The sequence below is a fragment of the Notolepis coatsorum genome, assembly GCF_963971535.1.
Source record: "Notolepis coatsorum genome assembly, chromosome: 19".
NCBI classification, from domain to species: domain Eukaryota; kingdom Metazoa; phylum Chordata; class Actinopteri; order Aulopiformes; family Paralepididae; genus Notolepis; species Notolepis coatsorum.
The window spans coordinates 48,931,630-48,949,915 of record NC_140183.1 but is presented as its reverse complement, the minus strand read 5'-3'; the positions used below and the strand labels follow the sequence as shown (position 1 = coordinate 48,949,915).

At 42.9% G+C, this 18,286-nt stretch overlaps 1 protein-coding gene across 1 annotated transcript in view; it reads left to right on the top strand.

Annotated features, from left to right (window-relative positions):
• ago1 (argonaute RISC component 1) overlaps positions 1-18,286 on the top strand; it is a 40,352-nt gene that overhangs the window by 10,138 nt on the left and 11,928 nt on the right. Inside the window, exons 3-12 of the mRNA XM_084335792.1 lie at positions 2-122; positions 425-606; positions 1,727-1,863; positions 2,148-2,297; positions 3,155-3,242; positions 4,543-4,690; positions 4,829-4,948; positions 5,374-5,496; positions 6,211-6,344; positions 8,037-8,221. Of these exons, the coding sequence (XP_084191918.1) occupies positions 2-122; positions 425-606; positions 1,727-1,863; positions 2,148-2,297; positions 3,155-3,242; positions 4,543-4,690; positions 4,829-4,948; positions 5,374-5,496; positions 6,211-6,344; positions 8,037-8,221 (1,388 nt within the window). The remainder of the gene's footprint in view (position 1; positions 123-424; positions 607-1,726; positions 1,864-2,147; positions 2,298-3,154; positions 3,243-4,542; positions 4,691-4,828; positions 4,949-5,373; positions 5,497-6,210; positions 6,345-8,036; positions 8,222-18,286) is intronic.

Genomic DNA, 18,286 nt, shown 5'->3' with positions numbered 1-18,286 from the left:
GGGAGGTGGTGGAATACATGGTGCAACACTTCAAACCGCAGCTCTTTGGCGACAGGAAGCCAGTCTATGATGGCAAGAAGAACATCTACACCGTGCTAGCGCTTCCTATTGGGAGTGAGAAGGTAGGTGTTCACAGTGTTCATGCAGTGTCTATAGTTAGCGTGTTTTTCCTTGCGCTAGTTTGTATTGGGGCAGCGGGGTATATGACCCCGAGATCCATATGTTGTCACATTTTACGTCTAAGAAATAATGAAACGATAATTAAAGGTCAATAAGAGGTTCATAATCTCTGTATACCAACAAGCCCTAGTTTGTATTGTATGTGCTAGATATTGGCCTCCATCAAACACCTATGCTTTTTGTCCTCTTATCTTCTCCACCTCTCCCTCTCACCTCTTTGCCCTTCCTCCCTCCGTCCTGCCAGGTGGATTTTGAGGTGACCATCCCCGGGGAGGGTAAGGACCGCATCTTCAAGGTGTCCATCCGCTGGCTGGCCAAGGTGTCATGGCGGCTCCTCCAGGAGACTCTGGTCAGCGGCCGACTGCAGGTCCCTCTGGACTCTGTCCAGGCCCTGGACGTAGCCATGCGCCACCTGGCCTCTATGAGGTACATTGTGTACAGTACACTACACACACACACACACACACACACACACACACACACACACACACACACACACACACACACACACACACACACACACACACACACACACACACACACACACAGGGCACATGCAAATGTTTTTTTTTAAGTTTTTTTCCATAGCAATAGATGTATCTCTTAGGAGCAGATTGAAAATCCTATATTTGCGTAATTGCTCGTTTTCTGTTCGCAGCATTATAACCGTGCACCAGCTAGTTCTGAAAGGCAGCAAGGTTAATATGGGTCCTGCACCAGATTGACATAGCTTGAGGGGTCAGAATCACGCAACAAAAGATGCTCGATAGCTGAGACCTGTGTGAAAGTGTCAGTTGAACAATGCTGAACGGGGAAGTGATGACAGCTGGCTTGTAGGGTTGAAATGATTGGTCGACAAAACCGACGATGTCAATTATGAAAAATTGCAGACAGATTCTTGTCGACGTGTCGTATGTGCGAAAAGATCCACTCTCTGCAAGGAAACGATAGCTATGTTCCTTGACCATTCACTAGAATAATTTGATGTTCTAGGCCAATCAGATTGGGCCTTGCATGCACGCAATGCATTAGACTGGCTAATAACTCTGAATTATCAGATGTTCTAGGCCAATCAGACGGGGCCTTGCATGCATGTGAAGCACTAGACTAGGAAGCTTGAGGAAGCTGGCAAGCTCTCTGAAAGCTGTGCAGAGGTGGCGTTTAAATTTCACGACATTTCCCCCGGTCATGGACAGAGACCTACTGTTAACAACAAGACGTCCCTCTTAAACTTTTGACTTCCCGCCGTGAACTCTGTACACGATGCCCCCAGAAGCTCTTGTGCACAGTTTCCAGTGAGAGCCTCTGAGTTTCTCAAGATTAGTCAGGAAGAGGGTCTTCAGCCAAAGGTGTTTTTGAAGACGGATCTTTTCCCTGTTTTTCAAAAGACATGTCTTTGTTCCACTAGATCTAGCTTATTGCTGAGTCCGCACTGATGCTTTACTGGACATGAAATCAGGTCATGCTGTGAATTCAGTCGAGTCACTCTAGAGTCTAGACACTCATCATTTCCACCCCTCCCCCCAATCTCTCTCTCTCTCACTAGGTACACTCCCGTGGGCCGATCATTCTTCTCCCCACCCGAGGGGTACTACCACCCCCTGGGTGGGGGCCGGGAAGTGTGGTTTGGCTTCCACCAGTCTGTGCGCCCCGCCATGTGGAAGATGATGCTCAATATAGACGGTAAGTCACTGGAGACTCAGTGGAGTGCATGACGTCACTGTTTTAATTACATTTTAATTATTTACTCGACAGAGGAAATGGCATGGAATAACCTTTCACATAAAAAACGTCAACTTACTCTTGACTGGTGGAAAAGAGGATTTGAACAATTGGTTTTAATTGTCAGTGTTAATGTCAACAATGTAGGCCAATGCATATTGAAAATCTGGAAAACGAGTGTGTGTGAAGTTGCTCTCTCTCTATGCCCCCTCCAAGGCTCATTGTTGCTCTCTGTCCCCCTCTAGTGTCTGCCACGGCCTTTTACAAAGCCCAGCCTGTCATAGAGTTCATGTGCGAGGTCCTGGACATTCGCAACATAGATGAGCAGCCCAAGACTCTAACCGACTCGCAAAGGGTCCGCTTCACCAAGGAGATCAAAGGTGGGACACTGAGTGGTGAGCAAGTACATTCCACACACCATACATACCTCTGACTGTCTCACACCTCTGACACACCCCTATAACCACAACCCCTCAACCCTTATACCCCACTATCTCAACCCTTATACCCCAGTATGTAAACCCTTATACCCTAGTATGTAAACCCTTATACCCTAGTATGTAAACCCTTATACACCACTATCTCAACCCTTATATCCCAGCATCTCAACCCTTATACCCCAACCCCTCACCCCTTATACTCTACTATCTCAACTCTTATACCCCAGTATGTAAACCCTTATACCCCAGTATGTAAACCCTTATACTCTAGTATCTCAACTCTTATACCCCAGTATCTCAACCCTTATACCCCAGTATGTAAACCCTTATACTCTAGTATCTCAACTCTTATACCCCAGTATCTCAACCCTTATACCCCAGTATCTCAACCCTTCACTCTTCACATCCTTCCTTCTTTTCCATCTGCATAGTACCTTTCAAGAGTTTCAGTTGACTTTATAATAATGACCTATTATTTTACTTTATTACTTTCTTTCTTTCTTTCTTTCTTTCTTTCTTTCTTTCTTTCTTTCTTTCTTTCTTTCTTTCTTTCTTTCTTTCTTTCTTTCTTTCTTTCTTTCTTTCTTTCTTTCTTTCTTTCTTTCTTTTTAATTTCATTATTAGTTAGGGGTCATTTAAATGTCTACTTTATATTATGCTGTATATTACAATTGAGCAGTTATTTGATGACCCCTGCTATATTTGCCCCTCTTCTCCTTCTCTCACCGTGTCCTATCATCATTTCTGTCGGGTTTGGTGTGGTGTGCGCGCGTGTGTGTGTGCGTGTGCGCGTGTCTCCTTGGTGTTGCCAGGCCTGAAGGTGGAGGTGACCCACTGTGGTCAGATGAAGAGGAAGTACCGCGTGTGTAACGTCACGCGACGCCCCGCCAGCCACCAGACGTAAGTGCACCCGTGTTCAAAGCGGTTATTAGTAGGGGTGTGAACCTCAGGATGTAACTGTGATTTTTATACGACTAGATTCAGTAACATGATCGATGTGATACATTGTGATCCAGCAAACACATACAAAGCACAAGAGGTTGAGAGTGCAAATGTATTATTAAGCTCTGCTTAACACTTTCAGTGCCATCCACGTAATATTACGCGTTTGCTCGCCATGCGTTGAGTGCCAATCACGTAATATTACGTTTTTGGATCGTTTTTTCTTTTATTCTATATTTTTATTCATTATTCATCCACTGACCTCGGTGTTACCATAGGAAATGATTGAGATCGCCAATGTGCAATACCGGCCGCATCCTGCTAGGTGGCAGTATCGCCCACCCTTTGAAACCTTATATCTCACTGTGTGTGTTACACTTAAACCCCTTCGGGCGCTGAATTTATACGGAGCCAAGTAAATCGCTTCATCCAACCACTTCGAAACGCATCTAGCACATTCGATCCATAAGTTGTGCCAAATTATGTCCGGGACCGCAAGCAGACAATTGGAATATTCTTTTTGGAATACCCCCGATCAAAGGTAAGGACTATCTGATGTCAATTCCAGCTTGATACGTACAATGTTTTCATATCGATCCAGCTGATCAGCGTGTGTGGTGTTCAAAAGGAATGCCGTTACTGGCCATCAAAGCATAAAAAAACGACCCCCCCCCCCCCCCCATGCATTCATGATGAAACATAATACCTATTACATTTGATTTGGAAATAGTAGCGTGTCCAGGCAAGAAACGCCAACGCTTATATCAGAATTCATGTAGCGCCCTATAACTCGGCTTTTCAGGAATGATCCCGGATCACTCCTAAACTATACAATATTCACCACGGGATAACGCACAAACGTATACATGCATTTTTTGTTCTCTTTTTTGCATGTTCGACGGAAGAAAGTCACTGTCAAATGACCATAGTATTGTCTCCATAGCTACAATATAGAATATAGGTATATCTCTCTAAACATAGTGACGCACAGTGAAAATATGCTATGGAAACCTGGCGCGTTAGCTACAAGGATGGGGCTAATGGCTGGCGCCCAATGTGTTAACCTTTGAATGAAAATGACTATTCTTTGGATCTGTAAACAAACAAACAAACAAACAAACATATAAACAAAAAACACACCTTAACTACCTTCTTTTTATATTCACAGCAAATCCAGTTTGTAATTCAAAATAATGTAAATTCATCTTCCACGTTTATTGCAGTCGGACAGTGAAATGGTTCTTCCTATTTCTACCAGGTTTCCCCTGCAGCTGGAGAGTGGCCAGACAGTAGAATGTACAGTGGCCCAGTACTTCAAGCAGAAGTACAACCTGCAGCTTAAATACCCCCACCTGCCCTGTCTACAGGTGGGCCAGGAGCAGAAGCACACCTACCTGCCCCTGGAGGTGAGAGAACGCACCCGCAGATTACCGATCTGGACTCAACCTCATCTTCTGACTTTCCACCATATAAACCGCACGTGAACACGGAAGCAATTCCTCCGCGTACTCATGGCTTTGGATTCACGTTTTTCTTTTTTGCAGGTGTGCAACATCGTAGCAGGCCAGCGGTGCATCAAGAAGCTGACGGATAACCAGACCTCCACCATGATTAAAGCCACAGCTCGCTCTGCACCCGACAGACAGGAGGAGATCAGCAGGCTGGTGAGTAGTGGAGACACCTGCTGGACACCAGGTCCATTCATTTGATACGACCTGAGAACTCAGGGCTGCGTTCCGTTTGAAAGCCCCCTCCCTTCATGTCTTCACTCTTATCAGTCTCAATGCAACGCTAGTGCTGATTCCAAGTAGTAAACTTTAAATACTGACCAATAGACGGCAGAAGTCATGTAACACCCCAGGTTCAAATCCCCCTATACTCCACTACAGAGATGATGATATTTTGCCTTAAAACATACGATTAGCCTTTTTTTTTTCTCTCTCTCTAAATAATAGCATTTGGAACATTGTCAGATACAGTTTCCTAATTTAGCCTGGCATCAGCAAGTCATCCAATACACTGTCTGTGTCGATACACGTTCGACTTAATGAAAGAAAAGCACAAAGAATGCCTCTTCCACTCTCCACAGATGAAGAACGCCAACTTCAACCTGGACCCGTACATCCAGGAGTTTGGAATCAAGGTGAAGGACGAGATGGCCGAGGTGACGGGGAGGGTTCTGCCAGCCCCCATCCTGCAGTATGGAGGACGGGTAAGAGAACATAACCCCCCTCCCACATACACACACACTCTCACTCACTCACTCACTCACTCACTCACTCACTCACTCACTCACTCACTCACTCACTCACTCACTCACTCACTCACTCACTCACTCACTCACTCACTCACAAAAGGCTATAATTTACGATGCTAGCTATCTGTAGGCAGAAACATTGGAGCTACAGGGTTAATACGGACAAAGAAAACCTGGAATAGTTGTGGAATTTGAAAGTGGCGTTTTCTAGGCCCGGGTTATGGAAATGATGTGTTTCAAAAAGGTTTATGAAATGGCATGGAAATTGATTAAAAATCTATTTCTTCCAACTAGTAAACGCTTCAATGTCAGGTGTGGCTGCAGATGGATCTAGTTACCTTTTTGATGGAATAACAACCCAAATAATGTATTTTCTACTTACGTAAGTCTAAATGAGACCTGGGACATTCAAAGAAGCTGTCCAACAAACAAAAAAATAAAGAAAGACATAAAAAATTAAGAAAAAAAGTTACATTTCAATATTTACAACAGTCTTGGTCATGGAGATTGCACTACGTATCATGAAATAGTTGTGGAAAAGTCATGACATTTGGAAGTGTATGAACCCTGTAGCTACCGATTTTATGTTCTAGATACAGCTGATAAAAAGGATCTAACAGGGCTTTGATCTGGTGTGATTTTGGCCTCAACGCTGTTCTCCTCCCACAGAACCGGGCCATCGCCACCCCCAACCAGGGAGTGTGGGACATGAGAGGGAAGCAGTTTTACAACGGCATCGAGATCAAAGTGTGGGCCATCGCCTGCTTCGCCCCGCAGAAACAGTGCAGAGAGGAGGTGCTCAAGTAAGTCCTAATGAGCATTAGCGTGGATGTTAAAGGAAAACTCCAACATTTTGGGAAATTCGCTTATTTAACATCTTCCCTGGAGTTAGACAAGAAGATACATACCTTTTTTGTCTCTCTGCATGCATTAGGCTTAGGGAACGCCTGCACCGTTAGCGTAGCTTAGCTTCATCACTGGAAGTGGGGCAGTCCTTTACCCTGAAGTTCCCTACAGTCCCCTACAGTCACGAAATACACTCCAAATACAACTCCAAAACGTTCCTGTAAACATGTTGTGACCTGTGTATTTACCACGTGGAGAAATAAAAAATAATTGAATTCGACATTTACGTTTTCTAAGCAAATATACTCTGAACAATTTTTTGCCAAACCACTCCTCTCTGGGCTCAGTGATTTCACGCAACGCATTGCTACTTTCTAACGTGACGCCAGTGTTTGTTTACATTTTCATTTCATTCAAAGGATCCGAACCGATTGAAGTTTATGGATACCATGCCTTCCTCTTACCTTGACGATTAAAAGCCTCCACAATTTAGAAAACAGTATTCCCATGGCTGATGTTGATATGCTGCTAGCTAACGAAAACCAACAAACACAGAACCGGACACACAAGCAGATAACAAAGCATCTACTATACTTCCGGTCAGGGGGTTTCAAAATAAAAGAGCGACGTCTAAAGCACCGGAAATACGTTTATTTTGTACATTATCTAACGTTAAAACGAACCTAAACTAACTTTAGGTTAGTTGGGGTCGGCACCCGGTACTCTCTGAAGACATTTGAGTTGAGCAGCACGCAGGTTTTTCTGTTTTAATGATGACAGAAACTCTGACACTGGCTACAAACACACTGTCATGCAGAGTCAGCAGTACAGCATAATAGAATTACACCTGTAGTTTCACAGTGTAATAGAAGTACACCTGTAGTTGTACAGCATAATAGAAGTACACCTGTAGTTTCAGAGCGTAATAGAAGTACACCTGTAGTTTCACAGTGTAATAGAAGTACACCTGTAGTTGTACAGTATAATAGGACAGTTGTAACAGAGTTGTACAGTAATAGGACAGTTGTAACATAGTTGTACAGTATAATAGAAGTACACCTGTAGTTTCACAGTGTAACAGAAGTACACATGTAGTTTCACAGTGTAATATAAGTACAAGTACACCTGTAGTTGTACAGTATAATAGAAGTACACCTGTCATTGTATAGTATAATAGGACAGTTGTAACAGAGTTGTACAGTATAATAGAAGTACACCTGTAGATAAGGTCTTGACGATGCTTCCTCGTAGAAGACTCCTTAACGCAACTATGGCAAGAACACTTGGAAGTACAGGGTTAGCTCCAAGCTTACCAACTTGAGAAACAAAAAATGTCCAAACACTGGTATTGCAGTGCCTCATTTTAAGCATGGCAGTGACTTACTGTAGCCCATCGTCACAAATGGCATCAGATTAAACAGCTCACTAGCTAACGTGACATTTTATACTGAGACAAAACACACTGTGGAACACTGTTTAACATCGCTTAATGGTTATGGTGAAGACAAAAAGTTAGGGTTAAGGTTAGAATTTTTTTTGAAAATGGTATAACATTTTTAAATATGTAATATATGTACTTACGTGTAATACGTACGTACACACATGTTATATTTTCGATACAATACTTCTCAACCCTCGTTTCTTCTTAGGAACTTCACCGACCAGCTGCGTAAGATCTCCAAGGACGCTGGGATGCCCATCCAGGGCCAGCCGTGTTTCTGTAAATACGCCCAGGGGGCGGACAGCGTGGAGCCCATGTTCAGACACCTGAAGAACACCTACTCTGGACTGCAGCTCATCATCGTCATCCTGCCGGGAAAGACTCCCGTCTACGGTACGACAGCTCCATGTTTACACTGAGAGCACTAAGGCTGAGACGACGGATATGCCATTTGGAAGAATCGATAAATCGGGACCAAATTATTGCTAAATATCTATATTTGTATTAATAACTTTTATAATTATTATTATTTAACACATCAAGTGCCGTTCAGCAGGGGGCACTGTGGGCCTTTAGTGCCAACGATCTGTTCAATGAGATAAATGCTGGTGTTTTGCAGTGCTAAACCTATATTAAATATTATAGCTATGGATCTAATAACGCCGTCGATTGTCAGTGAGTTTCTTCCAGTCAACATGCAAAAAACAGATAATTTTTTCTTCAATACATTTCCGTTTTATACCGTGGTGAATACGAGCATAGTTCCAGAGCGATTCTGTGTAATCCCAGGGAACGCAGACAAAACAGCCCTTATCTGCATTTCACTATTTATCGTGCCATTTCTCGCTTGATTATTGAATCGATCTGAAATCAACGCTAGATTATCGGTATTATGTTTCCTTGTGCATCCACGAAAGGGTGTGTGTGGGGGGGTGTTCTATGCTTCGAGCGCCACCGACGGCATACGCTACACAGTACATTACAGACACACGCTGCAATCGCGGCGAAAAAATCATCGGACCAACGCAAGATTGGTAACATACAGTACCTTGTATCTGATGTACTGCAAAAAGAACAATCCAATTATCTGATTGCCATTCCAAATTTTCATCGCGATCGCTTGTCCAACGTTATCCAGCATTGCAGATGATCTGGCAGGCAGGGACCCTCATCGAGGGAACTGTGGTGACCGCTTGTCTTGCCGGAGTGTTCAGACCCCGCCCCCACGCCGCAGCTCGGCCAAGAAAACAAACCACATCGTTTCAAATGGAGTGCAATAGCGGCCGCAAGGTGTTAGACGACGGTATTTGCCGTTTGCGATCTCAGACACATTCAGGACAGCATGCACATGGTGCCTCGATGGATTATGAATGGCAATAGCGAATAAAAGAAATAACGAAACAGAAACATAGATCTACGTTTCTGCGTGATACCGGCCAAGAAAACAAACCACATCGTTTCAAATGGAGTGCAATAGCGGCCGCAAGGTGTTAGACGACGGTATTTGCCGTTTGCGATCTCAGACACATTCAGGACAGCATGCACATGGTGCCTCGATGGATTATGAATGGCAATAGCGAATAAAAGAAATAACGAAACAGAAACATAGATCTACGTTTCTGCGTGATACCGGCCCCTCGGGGCCGGGCGCATCATCGGCCCGTCTCAGATGACAAGCTTATTCATCTCTTTTTCTTATTTTTATTTGGATGACTTTGCCATGGCTCGGACTTCAAAAGCGGCAGCAAATAAGCCTGTTGACAACATTGAGGTACAAATAGTTTAATACGAAACGATAGGCACTATATTTATAGATTTCTGGTTTTTGTGCAGGCAATATTCTGGATTCTTCTTTCGATCGTTCAGTGTCATACTGGAATATACTGGAATACACTGGAATGACATAACTCTTGTGTAGGAAGAATAATCTGGAACATAACATCAGTTTATACAAGTCATGATCGGTGGCTAACTTTCTAGAATACACTGTACTCCTACAATGAAGGCCTGTGAACAATAACATTCGGTATGTATATGCACATGAACCAGATATGGAAGTTCAATAAACCCTCATAACGGTTTAATGCCCACACTTGTCGGGGGACGAACTGCATACAAGGATTTAAAAACCTCATTTTCATCTAAAGGTATAAGCTTGACAAAGTTATTTTAATATTTTAAGCAATTGCTCCATTACTTTAGGGATTTATATAATTTAGTTCTCAAAATCAATTTCTTTTTCTCTTTTTTCTGTAAGGTTCCAACATATACGTGTTAGTAGAAGGTTCAAATAAATATGCCAATTGAGGTATATTTTTAATTAAATTTTTATTACATTAAAGGGAAGGCGCTAGACCACGAGTGACATTCTATTAAATTAGAATGAAAGTTTTAGATCCTATGGCAATTAGCATAGGAAAGTTAAGGTTAAAAGGCTCACTTTGGGCTAACCGGTGGTGTAAGGGAGGGAGTTATACGCGAAGGTTGTGTCTAAGGAACACAGCCCTGTACGACTCTCTGAGGGAGGGGGATTTAGGGGTTTATTTGTATATATGTATGTTTTTAAGCTCGGCTCTCAACGGGACCTCAATAGTTGGATGTATATCCATTGTGAATTCGCACTCCAGAAGCATTACCAACAATTACACAACAACATGTATAGATTATGGCTAGTTTGAATATAATGATCTGGAATACTGGGGGAATAAATAATCAAGATAAACGCAAAAGCGTGCTCACACTGATGAAAAACAAACAGGTTGACGTGGCTCTTCTAAGCGAAACGCACATTTTAGTGGAAGACAAAGCTACGTTAGCTGACAACATATATCATAACATTAGTCACTCTTCCTTTGGAACGAGATCCCGTGGAGTTGCTATAGTCGTGAAACGGAAGTTGAATATTGAATTGAAGGAAGTATGGTCTGATACAGATGGTCGGATAACCATAGCTAAAATTGTATACAGGAATAGGAAAATAGCGTTGGTAGCGGTATATGCCCCAAATTTGTACGAAGCTAACTTCTACACTACACTTACCAGAACAATGTTAAACCTTCCTGAATACTCATTTATAATTGGCGTGGATTTTAATGCCATTTGTGATCCTGGGATGGATAAATCTTATCCCACCTTTTCCAACGACCAGAAAAATTCATCTAATGCGTTAAAGGATTGGTCTAAGAATACAGGTGTAAATGATCTATGGCGATCACTCAACCCTACGACCCGAAAGTACTCTTGTCGATCTGCAAGACATAACACACTTTCCAGAATAGATTATGTTTTTGCATCCCCGAGACTATTTGATAACTATGACGTGGAAATGGTACCCAATGCACTATCAGATCACTGTTATTTACTCCTAAAAGGATCATTTGGTATACTGTCATCCCGAGCCCCAAGATGGCGATTTAACTCGATATTGCTGAAAAACAAGGAATTCATTACACAATTCAAAGAAGCTCTTTCTGTATTCCTACTGGAGAATGTGAAATCGGTACAGGACCCCAGAATATTATGGATGTCGGTGTAAGATCCTGATCAAACTGGCCAGTATCACGTCTTCATCTGTTTTGGCTCTCCATCCAATTCCTCTGCGTTGTGTCATTTTAATGGTCCTGACGTCTCTCCGACACTGGCTGATAAGATCCTTATCTCCCCCGTTAGTGCAATCCATAAACCATACTAATTCTCCACCTCCGTAAGAATTCGACACTTCAACACTGTGAAATACCTTATGAGGAAAAGCGTTGTTTTATTGCTATAAACAGAACCTCATAATCAGATGTTATCAGATGTTATCAAATTGTATCGTCCTTGAAGAGTCTATTCTAATGATCTTTCGGTGTGTTCGTCTATCGTCCTTTTGTTATTGTTATTGTTATTTAACACCATTAAACTTTCATTAAGATGAACCTCTCTCCCTCCTGCTCTGGGCCTACAGTACACTCGTTATCAGTGTTATGTCTCCGAGGAATTAAAAACAAACCCCCTTGCTGGCAGTGTGCTGTGACACCGCTTCTGAACCAACCTCTGCTAAGCCAAACACATTTCTGCCCTCTCTGACCTGGCACCGTTAGATGCTACCATCTTCCCCCAATCTATACATCACATACATTGAAAAAGCACCCCAAATCTTTCATTCCCCCCTTTGATTCTTAATCAACCTTCAGAATCATAAATCATTATTTGGTTTTTTAATTAATTATGCCAAAAATAGCCTGTGGTTGAAGCAAACCAACCTCATCTCTCGTGCACAAGAAACGAAGACGGCCCACGGTCAACCCAGTGATCTTGCTGCCTGATGTCTGTTTGCGCCCCCCTTTGTGCACAAAGGGAACCGAAACCGACCACCAACACCAACAACATCCAACGACTCATAACAATTAGAGCTCCTCTGTCTGCTCCCAATAATTCCATCCTGTTGTTTTACTGTTTTCCCTCTTATCTACCTTCTATATATATATATATCCTTCTATACATATATCTTATATATGAATCCTCCATTTATATCTCATACTCCTAATCAATGAACACAGGACTTCTCGCTGTTGTCTCGTCTCTCGATCTCCTGATTGACTCTGAAAGGAAGTCCCTGTTTTGTCCATGATTCACCGCCCATGCTCTGTTGTTTCAAAACGCTCTCTAAACAGCGTCTCCGCCGGGAAGCCCCCTCCGATGTCCGCCTCGTTCAACACCGCCTGCGACCGCTGGACTCCGCCTCGTCGGCCGTCTCCGCCCTGTTGGCCGTCTCCGCCCCGTTGGCCGTCTCCGCCCCGTCGGTCATCTTGGTTGAGGCTCATCTCCACCGCCGTCGGCCCTCTCCAGACTTTTATCTTTTCACCGTCAGTTGTTCTGGTCCATGGCGCTGTTTATCTCTCCGGCCTTGCTCGGCTCGCTCGCTGGGTCCATGGCGCTGGCCTTGCTCGCTCGTTGGCTTGGCTCGCGTCCATGGCTACCCCTTCACGCCTCTGCACTGCACACAGTCTCTTCCTTTCAAGCAACTTCAAAGCAAGCAATAATCCGGGTCCAAATGGCATCAACTGTAAGATCCTGATCAAACTGGCCAGTATCACGTCTTCATCTGTTTTGGCTCTCCATCCAATTCCTCTGCGTTGTGTCATTTTAATGGTCCTGACGTCTCTCCGACACTGGCTGATAAGATCCTTATCTCCCCCGTTAGTGCAATCCATAAACCATACTAATTCTCCACCTCCGTAAGAATTCGACACTTCAACACCGTGAAATACCTTATGAGGAAAAGCGTTGTTTTATTGCTATAAACAGAACCTCATAATCAGATGTTATCAAATTGTATCGTCCTTGAATAGTCTATTCTAATGATCTTTCGGTGTGTTCGTCTATCGTCCTTTTGTTATTCAGTCCAATAGTGTTCAGGCCTGGTCTTTAGCCTAACCCACCTCGCGTTAGCCGGAGCTAATGATGATGTGGCATTCTTTCCCCCCCCCCCCCCCCTCTCAATGAGAGGAGAGAGTGTCTTCTGTGTGATCTCAATCCTACTCGCTCTTGGTCAGATTCTAATCTGCCTTACACCCGGAAACACCGTTCGACTTATAGATCTTCGCCGTAGCAACGACGGCCCGCCTTCTGGTTGTCATGCGACGTGCTGTCATGACAACTGCATAACCTTTAACACCATTAAACTTTCATTAAGATGAACCTCTCTCCCTCCTGCTCTGGGCCTACAGTACACTCGCTATCAGTGTTATGTCTCCGAGGAATTAAAAACAAACCCCCTCGCTGGCAGTGTGCTGTGACACCGCTTCTGAACCAACCTCTGCTAAGCCAAACACATTTATGCCCTCTCTGACCTGGCACCGTTAGATGCTACCATCTTCCCCCAATCTATACATCACATACATTGAAAAAGCACCCCAAATCCCTCGTAAAGGGATTGATCAAGGATCTTACCGGGTACTTTTCCTCCAAAATACGCAAGAATCGTTGCTCAAAACTGGCAGAGCTGGAAACGCTTTACTCTACGTTATTTTCCTCTTTACAATACAACTACTCGGTTCGACTGGAAACTCAAATTAATGTGTTAAAAAAAGATATTAATGCCATTTATAAACAACAATCTGAAGTTCAAATACGTAGCACAAGACAACAGCATTACTTTCATGGTTCTAAACCAAGTCACCTACTAGCTATGCAGTTAAGAGCCAACGCAAAATTTGCAGATATAACTACCATTAAGGCACAGCAAGGACTTGTTACAGACCCTAAAAAAATCAACGAGACATTCAAAGAGTTCTACTCCAACTTGTATAAATCAGAAACGGCCTTCGATCAAAACAAAATGGACACATATCTTAATCAAATTAACCTTCCTAAACTATCAGAGGATGACGCTAAACAGTTAGAAACACCCATCACACTAGATTAACTTAGGGAGGCCATATCTGAAATGCAAAGTGGTAGGGCTCCTGGAAGAGACGGTATCCCACCAGAAATGTACCTCTCATGTTGGGATGTAATTGGACCCCTATTACTTAATATGATTTTATATTCAATCAAGGAGGGGAACTTCCATAATAACGACAATATTGCACTCATAACAGTCCTCCTTAAAAAAGACAAACCCACCGATTGCGGTAGTTATAGACCCTTAAGCCTCCTCTGAACCGATATCAAGCTGTACTCCAAGGTATTAGCCATCAGACTTCAAAAGCATATGACGTCTTTAGTTCATCCTGATCAGACTGGCTTCATAAGAGGCCGCTTGATCACGGATAATATAAGGCGGTTACTACATGTGCTAGATGCCAGCAAGGATGACACCACACCTAAGGCGATGCTGTCCCTGGATGCGATGAAAGCCTTTGATAGGTTGGAATGGTCTTATCTATGGGCAGTATTAGAAAGGATGGGGTTAGGAAAAGGATTCATTGATATGATTAAAGTATTATACAAAGACCCATCGGCCATGATTACAACAGGTATAATCACCTCAGAAATCTTTCCGGTATCACGCTCTTCTAGACAGGGTTGCCCTCTTAGCCCCGGACTATTCGCTTTATCATTAGAGCCTTTAGCACAATATATAAGACAATCCCAATCCATAGAACCAATCGCAATCAAGGGCACACAACATCAAATTAGTTTATATGCGGACAATGTAATATTGTTCATGCAAAACCCTAACACCTCAATGTCTCATCTTCTCAAGTTGATTGATGACTTTGGCAATCTATCGGGATTTAGGATAAATTGGCCAAAGTCGGCTTTCCTTCCACTTAATGCCCCTGCAAAAAATATACTCCTTCCAGAAGAAATACCAATGGTTAAACACTTCAGATGTTTAGGAGTTGAAGTATTCCCTACTATAAGCCAAACGGTGAAGTACAATTACATAAAAATCCAAGATAAGATCAAATACGACTTTGACAGGTGGTCCATACTTAAAAACTCAGTACAGGCACGGGTATCAATAGTTAAGATGGATGTTCTACCTAGAATCAACTTCATTAGCTCAATGCTACCGTTACCCCCTCCAGATGGTTACTGGAAAAAATTACACTCTACCGCATATAAATTTATTTGGAATAACAAACCTCCATGTATAAAAAGATCCACCGCACAGAGAAACAAAGCCGACGGAGGTATGGCATTTCCAGATTTTTACCATTTTTTTAAGGCGTACTCTTTAAGACCACTGACAACCTGGTTTGATTCCCAAGCATCTGTATCCTGGAGAAACTTAGAAGTAAATATAGTAGCACCACATAGACTGCAGGACATAGTATACACCAAATTATCAATTAAGCAATGCAAATTGAAATTTGGCCCCATTATTACTCATGCGATCCGGATATGGCGTGAAACACAAAAGAAATATTCTAACCTACATAAATGGCATAGTCATACTCCCCTATTCAATAACAATGCACTCCTGATTGGAAAACGACCTATAAGATACCCTAAATGGGAAAAGCAGGGCATACACACATTAGGAGATGTTTTCAACAAACAGGGTTTTTGTAGATATAAAGACATACATACATTTTTTTATCTCACCAGTTCCACACATTATTTTTACGCACAGTTATTGGTATGTTTGAAGGCTCATGGAGTCCCATTAAGGATACCAATTGAGCACCACAGATATCACAAATTATTCTATGAAAGAGAGACATCGAGAGGTTTTGTATCTGATTTTTATCAATTACTAACAATAACCCCAAGGAGTCACAATAACCCCAAGGAGATCGAGACGACACCCCGCCATAGTCCTAACAGACCTTGACTACGCGGACGACATCAGCCTGCTCTCTGACGAGGTGGAGCAGGCACAGGAACTCCTGTGCAGAGTGGAGACGGAGTGCGCCAAGGTTGGCCTTAGGCTAAATGCCAAGAAAACCGAGGTCATAATGTATAACATCCTCCCGGATCATCCACCTCTAAGGACAACAGGAGGCTCTGCTCTAAAGGAAGTCAGTGATTTCAAGTACCTGGGCTCGTGGGTCAACTTGTCAGAGCAATACCTTAAAGTGAGGAAGGCACTTGCGTGGAGGGTTCTGAACGGCATGACCAGTGTGTGGAAATCCAACCTCCCCCGTCAAATTAAGCTCAACTTCTTTCATGCAACAGTTGAGTCTGTCCTTTTGTATGGCAGTGAATGCTGGACCTTGAAGCCCACCCTGCAGAAGTCCTTGGATGGGTGCTACACCAGAATGATGCGTGTGGTGCTCAACATCAACAGGGATGAGCATGTCACATGCAAACTTGTATGGGGGGGTGCTAAAGGTGAGCGATAAAGTGGCAGTCAGGAGAATGAGGCTGGCAGGTCACTGCCAGAGACACCATGAGATGCCAACCAGCAAACTTGTGCTGTGGGAACCAACACACGGGTATCGATCACGAGGACTTCCCACGTTAACCTACGTGGACGTACTCAGGAGAGATGCGGGAACAGAAAGCACCAACGAGCTAGCCAGATGCATGGAGGATCGGGATGACTGGAAGCACCGATGGAGGGCCCGTCCGAGGACGACCTAGATAGACTAACATCCTTGTATGGAATCCTCCCCCTAGACTCAGTCTGGAGGAGGGATATACCAGACCTGGAAATAAATTTTGATTGGCAAGAAGTCTGGGCAAACGTTCGAATTGCGTCACGTAACCCGGACCATCAACAAATTAATCTTAACTATATTCATAGGACATACCTGACTCCTATAAGATTGAACAGAATGGGACTTAAACAAGACTCCAGATGCTCCTTATGTACAAATGGGGATGAGGGTACATTTATGCACATGTACTGGGATTGCCCACCAGTTAAGATATTCTGGAAAGAAGTGTCCCAGCAATTATCAAATTTCTTAATTCTGAATATACATGTACACCCCTCTGTATTGCTGTTGAATGATGTTTTTGAGTTTGCAGTCCCTATACACCTAAAGAGATTAGTTTTATCTGGTATCACTGCGGCTAAAAAGCTGATAGCATCACGATGGTTTCAACCGGAAAAAATGTGTCGGAAGGTTTGGGTTCTTACATATCTCGATGTGATTTATCTAGAAATATCTACAGCAAGAATTTTAGGTGTCAGTGAAACCAAAATTGCAATGTGGTGGAGAGAATAAAAGCTAGCATATGAATTGTAGTGCCTGGTTAGGAGCGAATGATAATGGATGGATTATCCAAGTGGGGGTCCGGGGGGGGGGGAGCGAGCGAGAGCATTATGTATGTAGGGTATTAGATAGCAAGTATTAGGTGTATATCTCGTATACTACATTTATTTAAATGGTGATTTCATTGGATGTGTACTGTTAATTAATGCTTGTATATCTAATTTTATGTTATGTTTAAAAAATAATAAAAAAAGAAACCACAAAAAAAGATCTACGTTTCTGGCACTCAACGGTCGGGCCACAGAAACGTAGATCTACGTGAACGGCACCCAATGTGTTAAACAACTCATTTATGTTTATTTTGCAGCAATTCTTTGTTGGTGCCGCCATCTTTAGTGTTACAGATTTCCCCATTCAAAACTACCACAGTGATCCTTCTCATTTTATAGTCGGTGGTCTCTGGATGTGATGGAGGAGTGCATTGCATATTGAATGCACAGTGCAGAGTTGCAATTCAACAGAATTTACATGAAATGGGGATATTTGCACTAAAACATGCCATAAGACCTAGTATTTATTAGTATAGTATAAAGTATTCAAAATAAATATATATTTTCTTGTTTTTGTTTACATATGCAAATATATCTATGTGACGCCACTTATCGATATCACGCAGTTATTGATAATTATCGATATACCGATAAGTGGTCTAAGCCTTAAAAAGCACCACAAGACACAATCTGTCGTTGAAACATCTTGATCATCGTTAAAGTATGACCACAGATCAGCAAACGCATCATTAACACATTCAGCGCCGGAGCTATATGGCGAATATAGGTATAGATGGCCACCGCTTTAA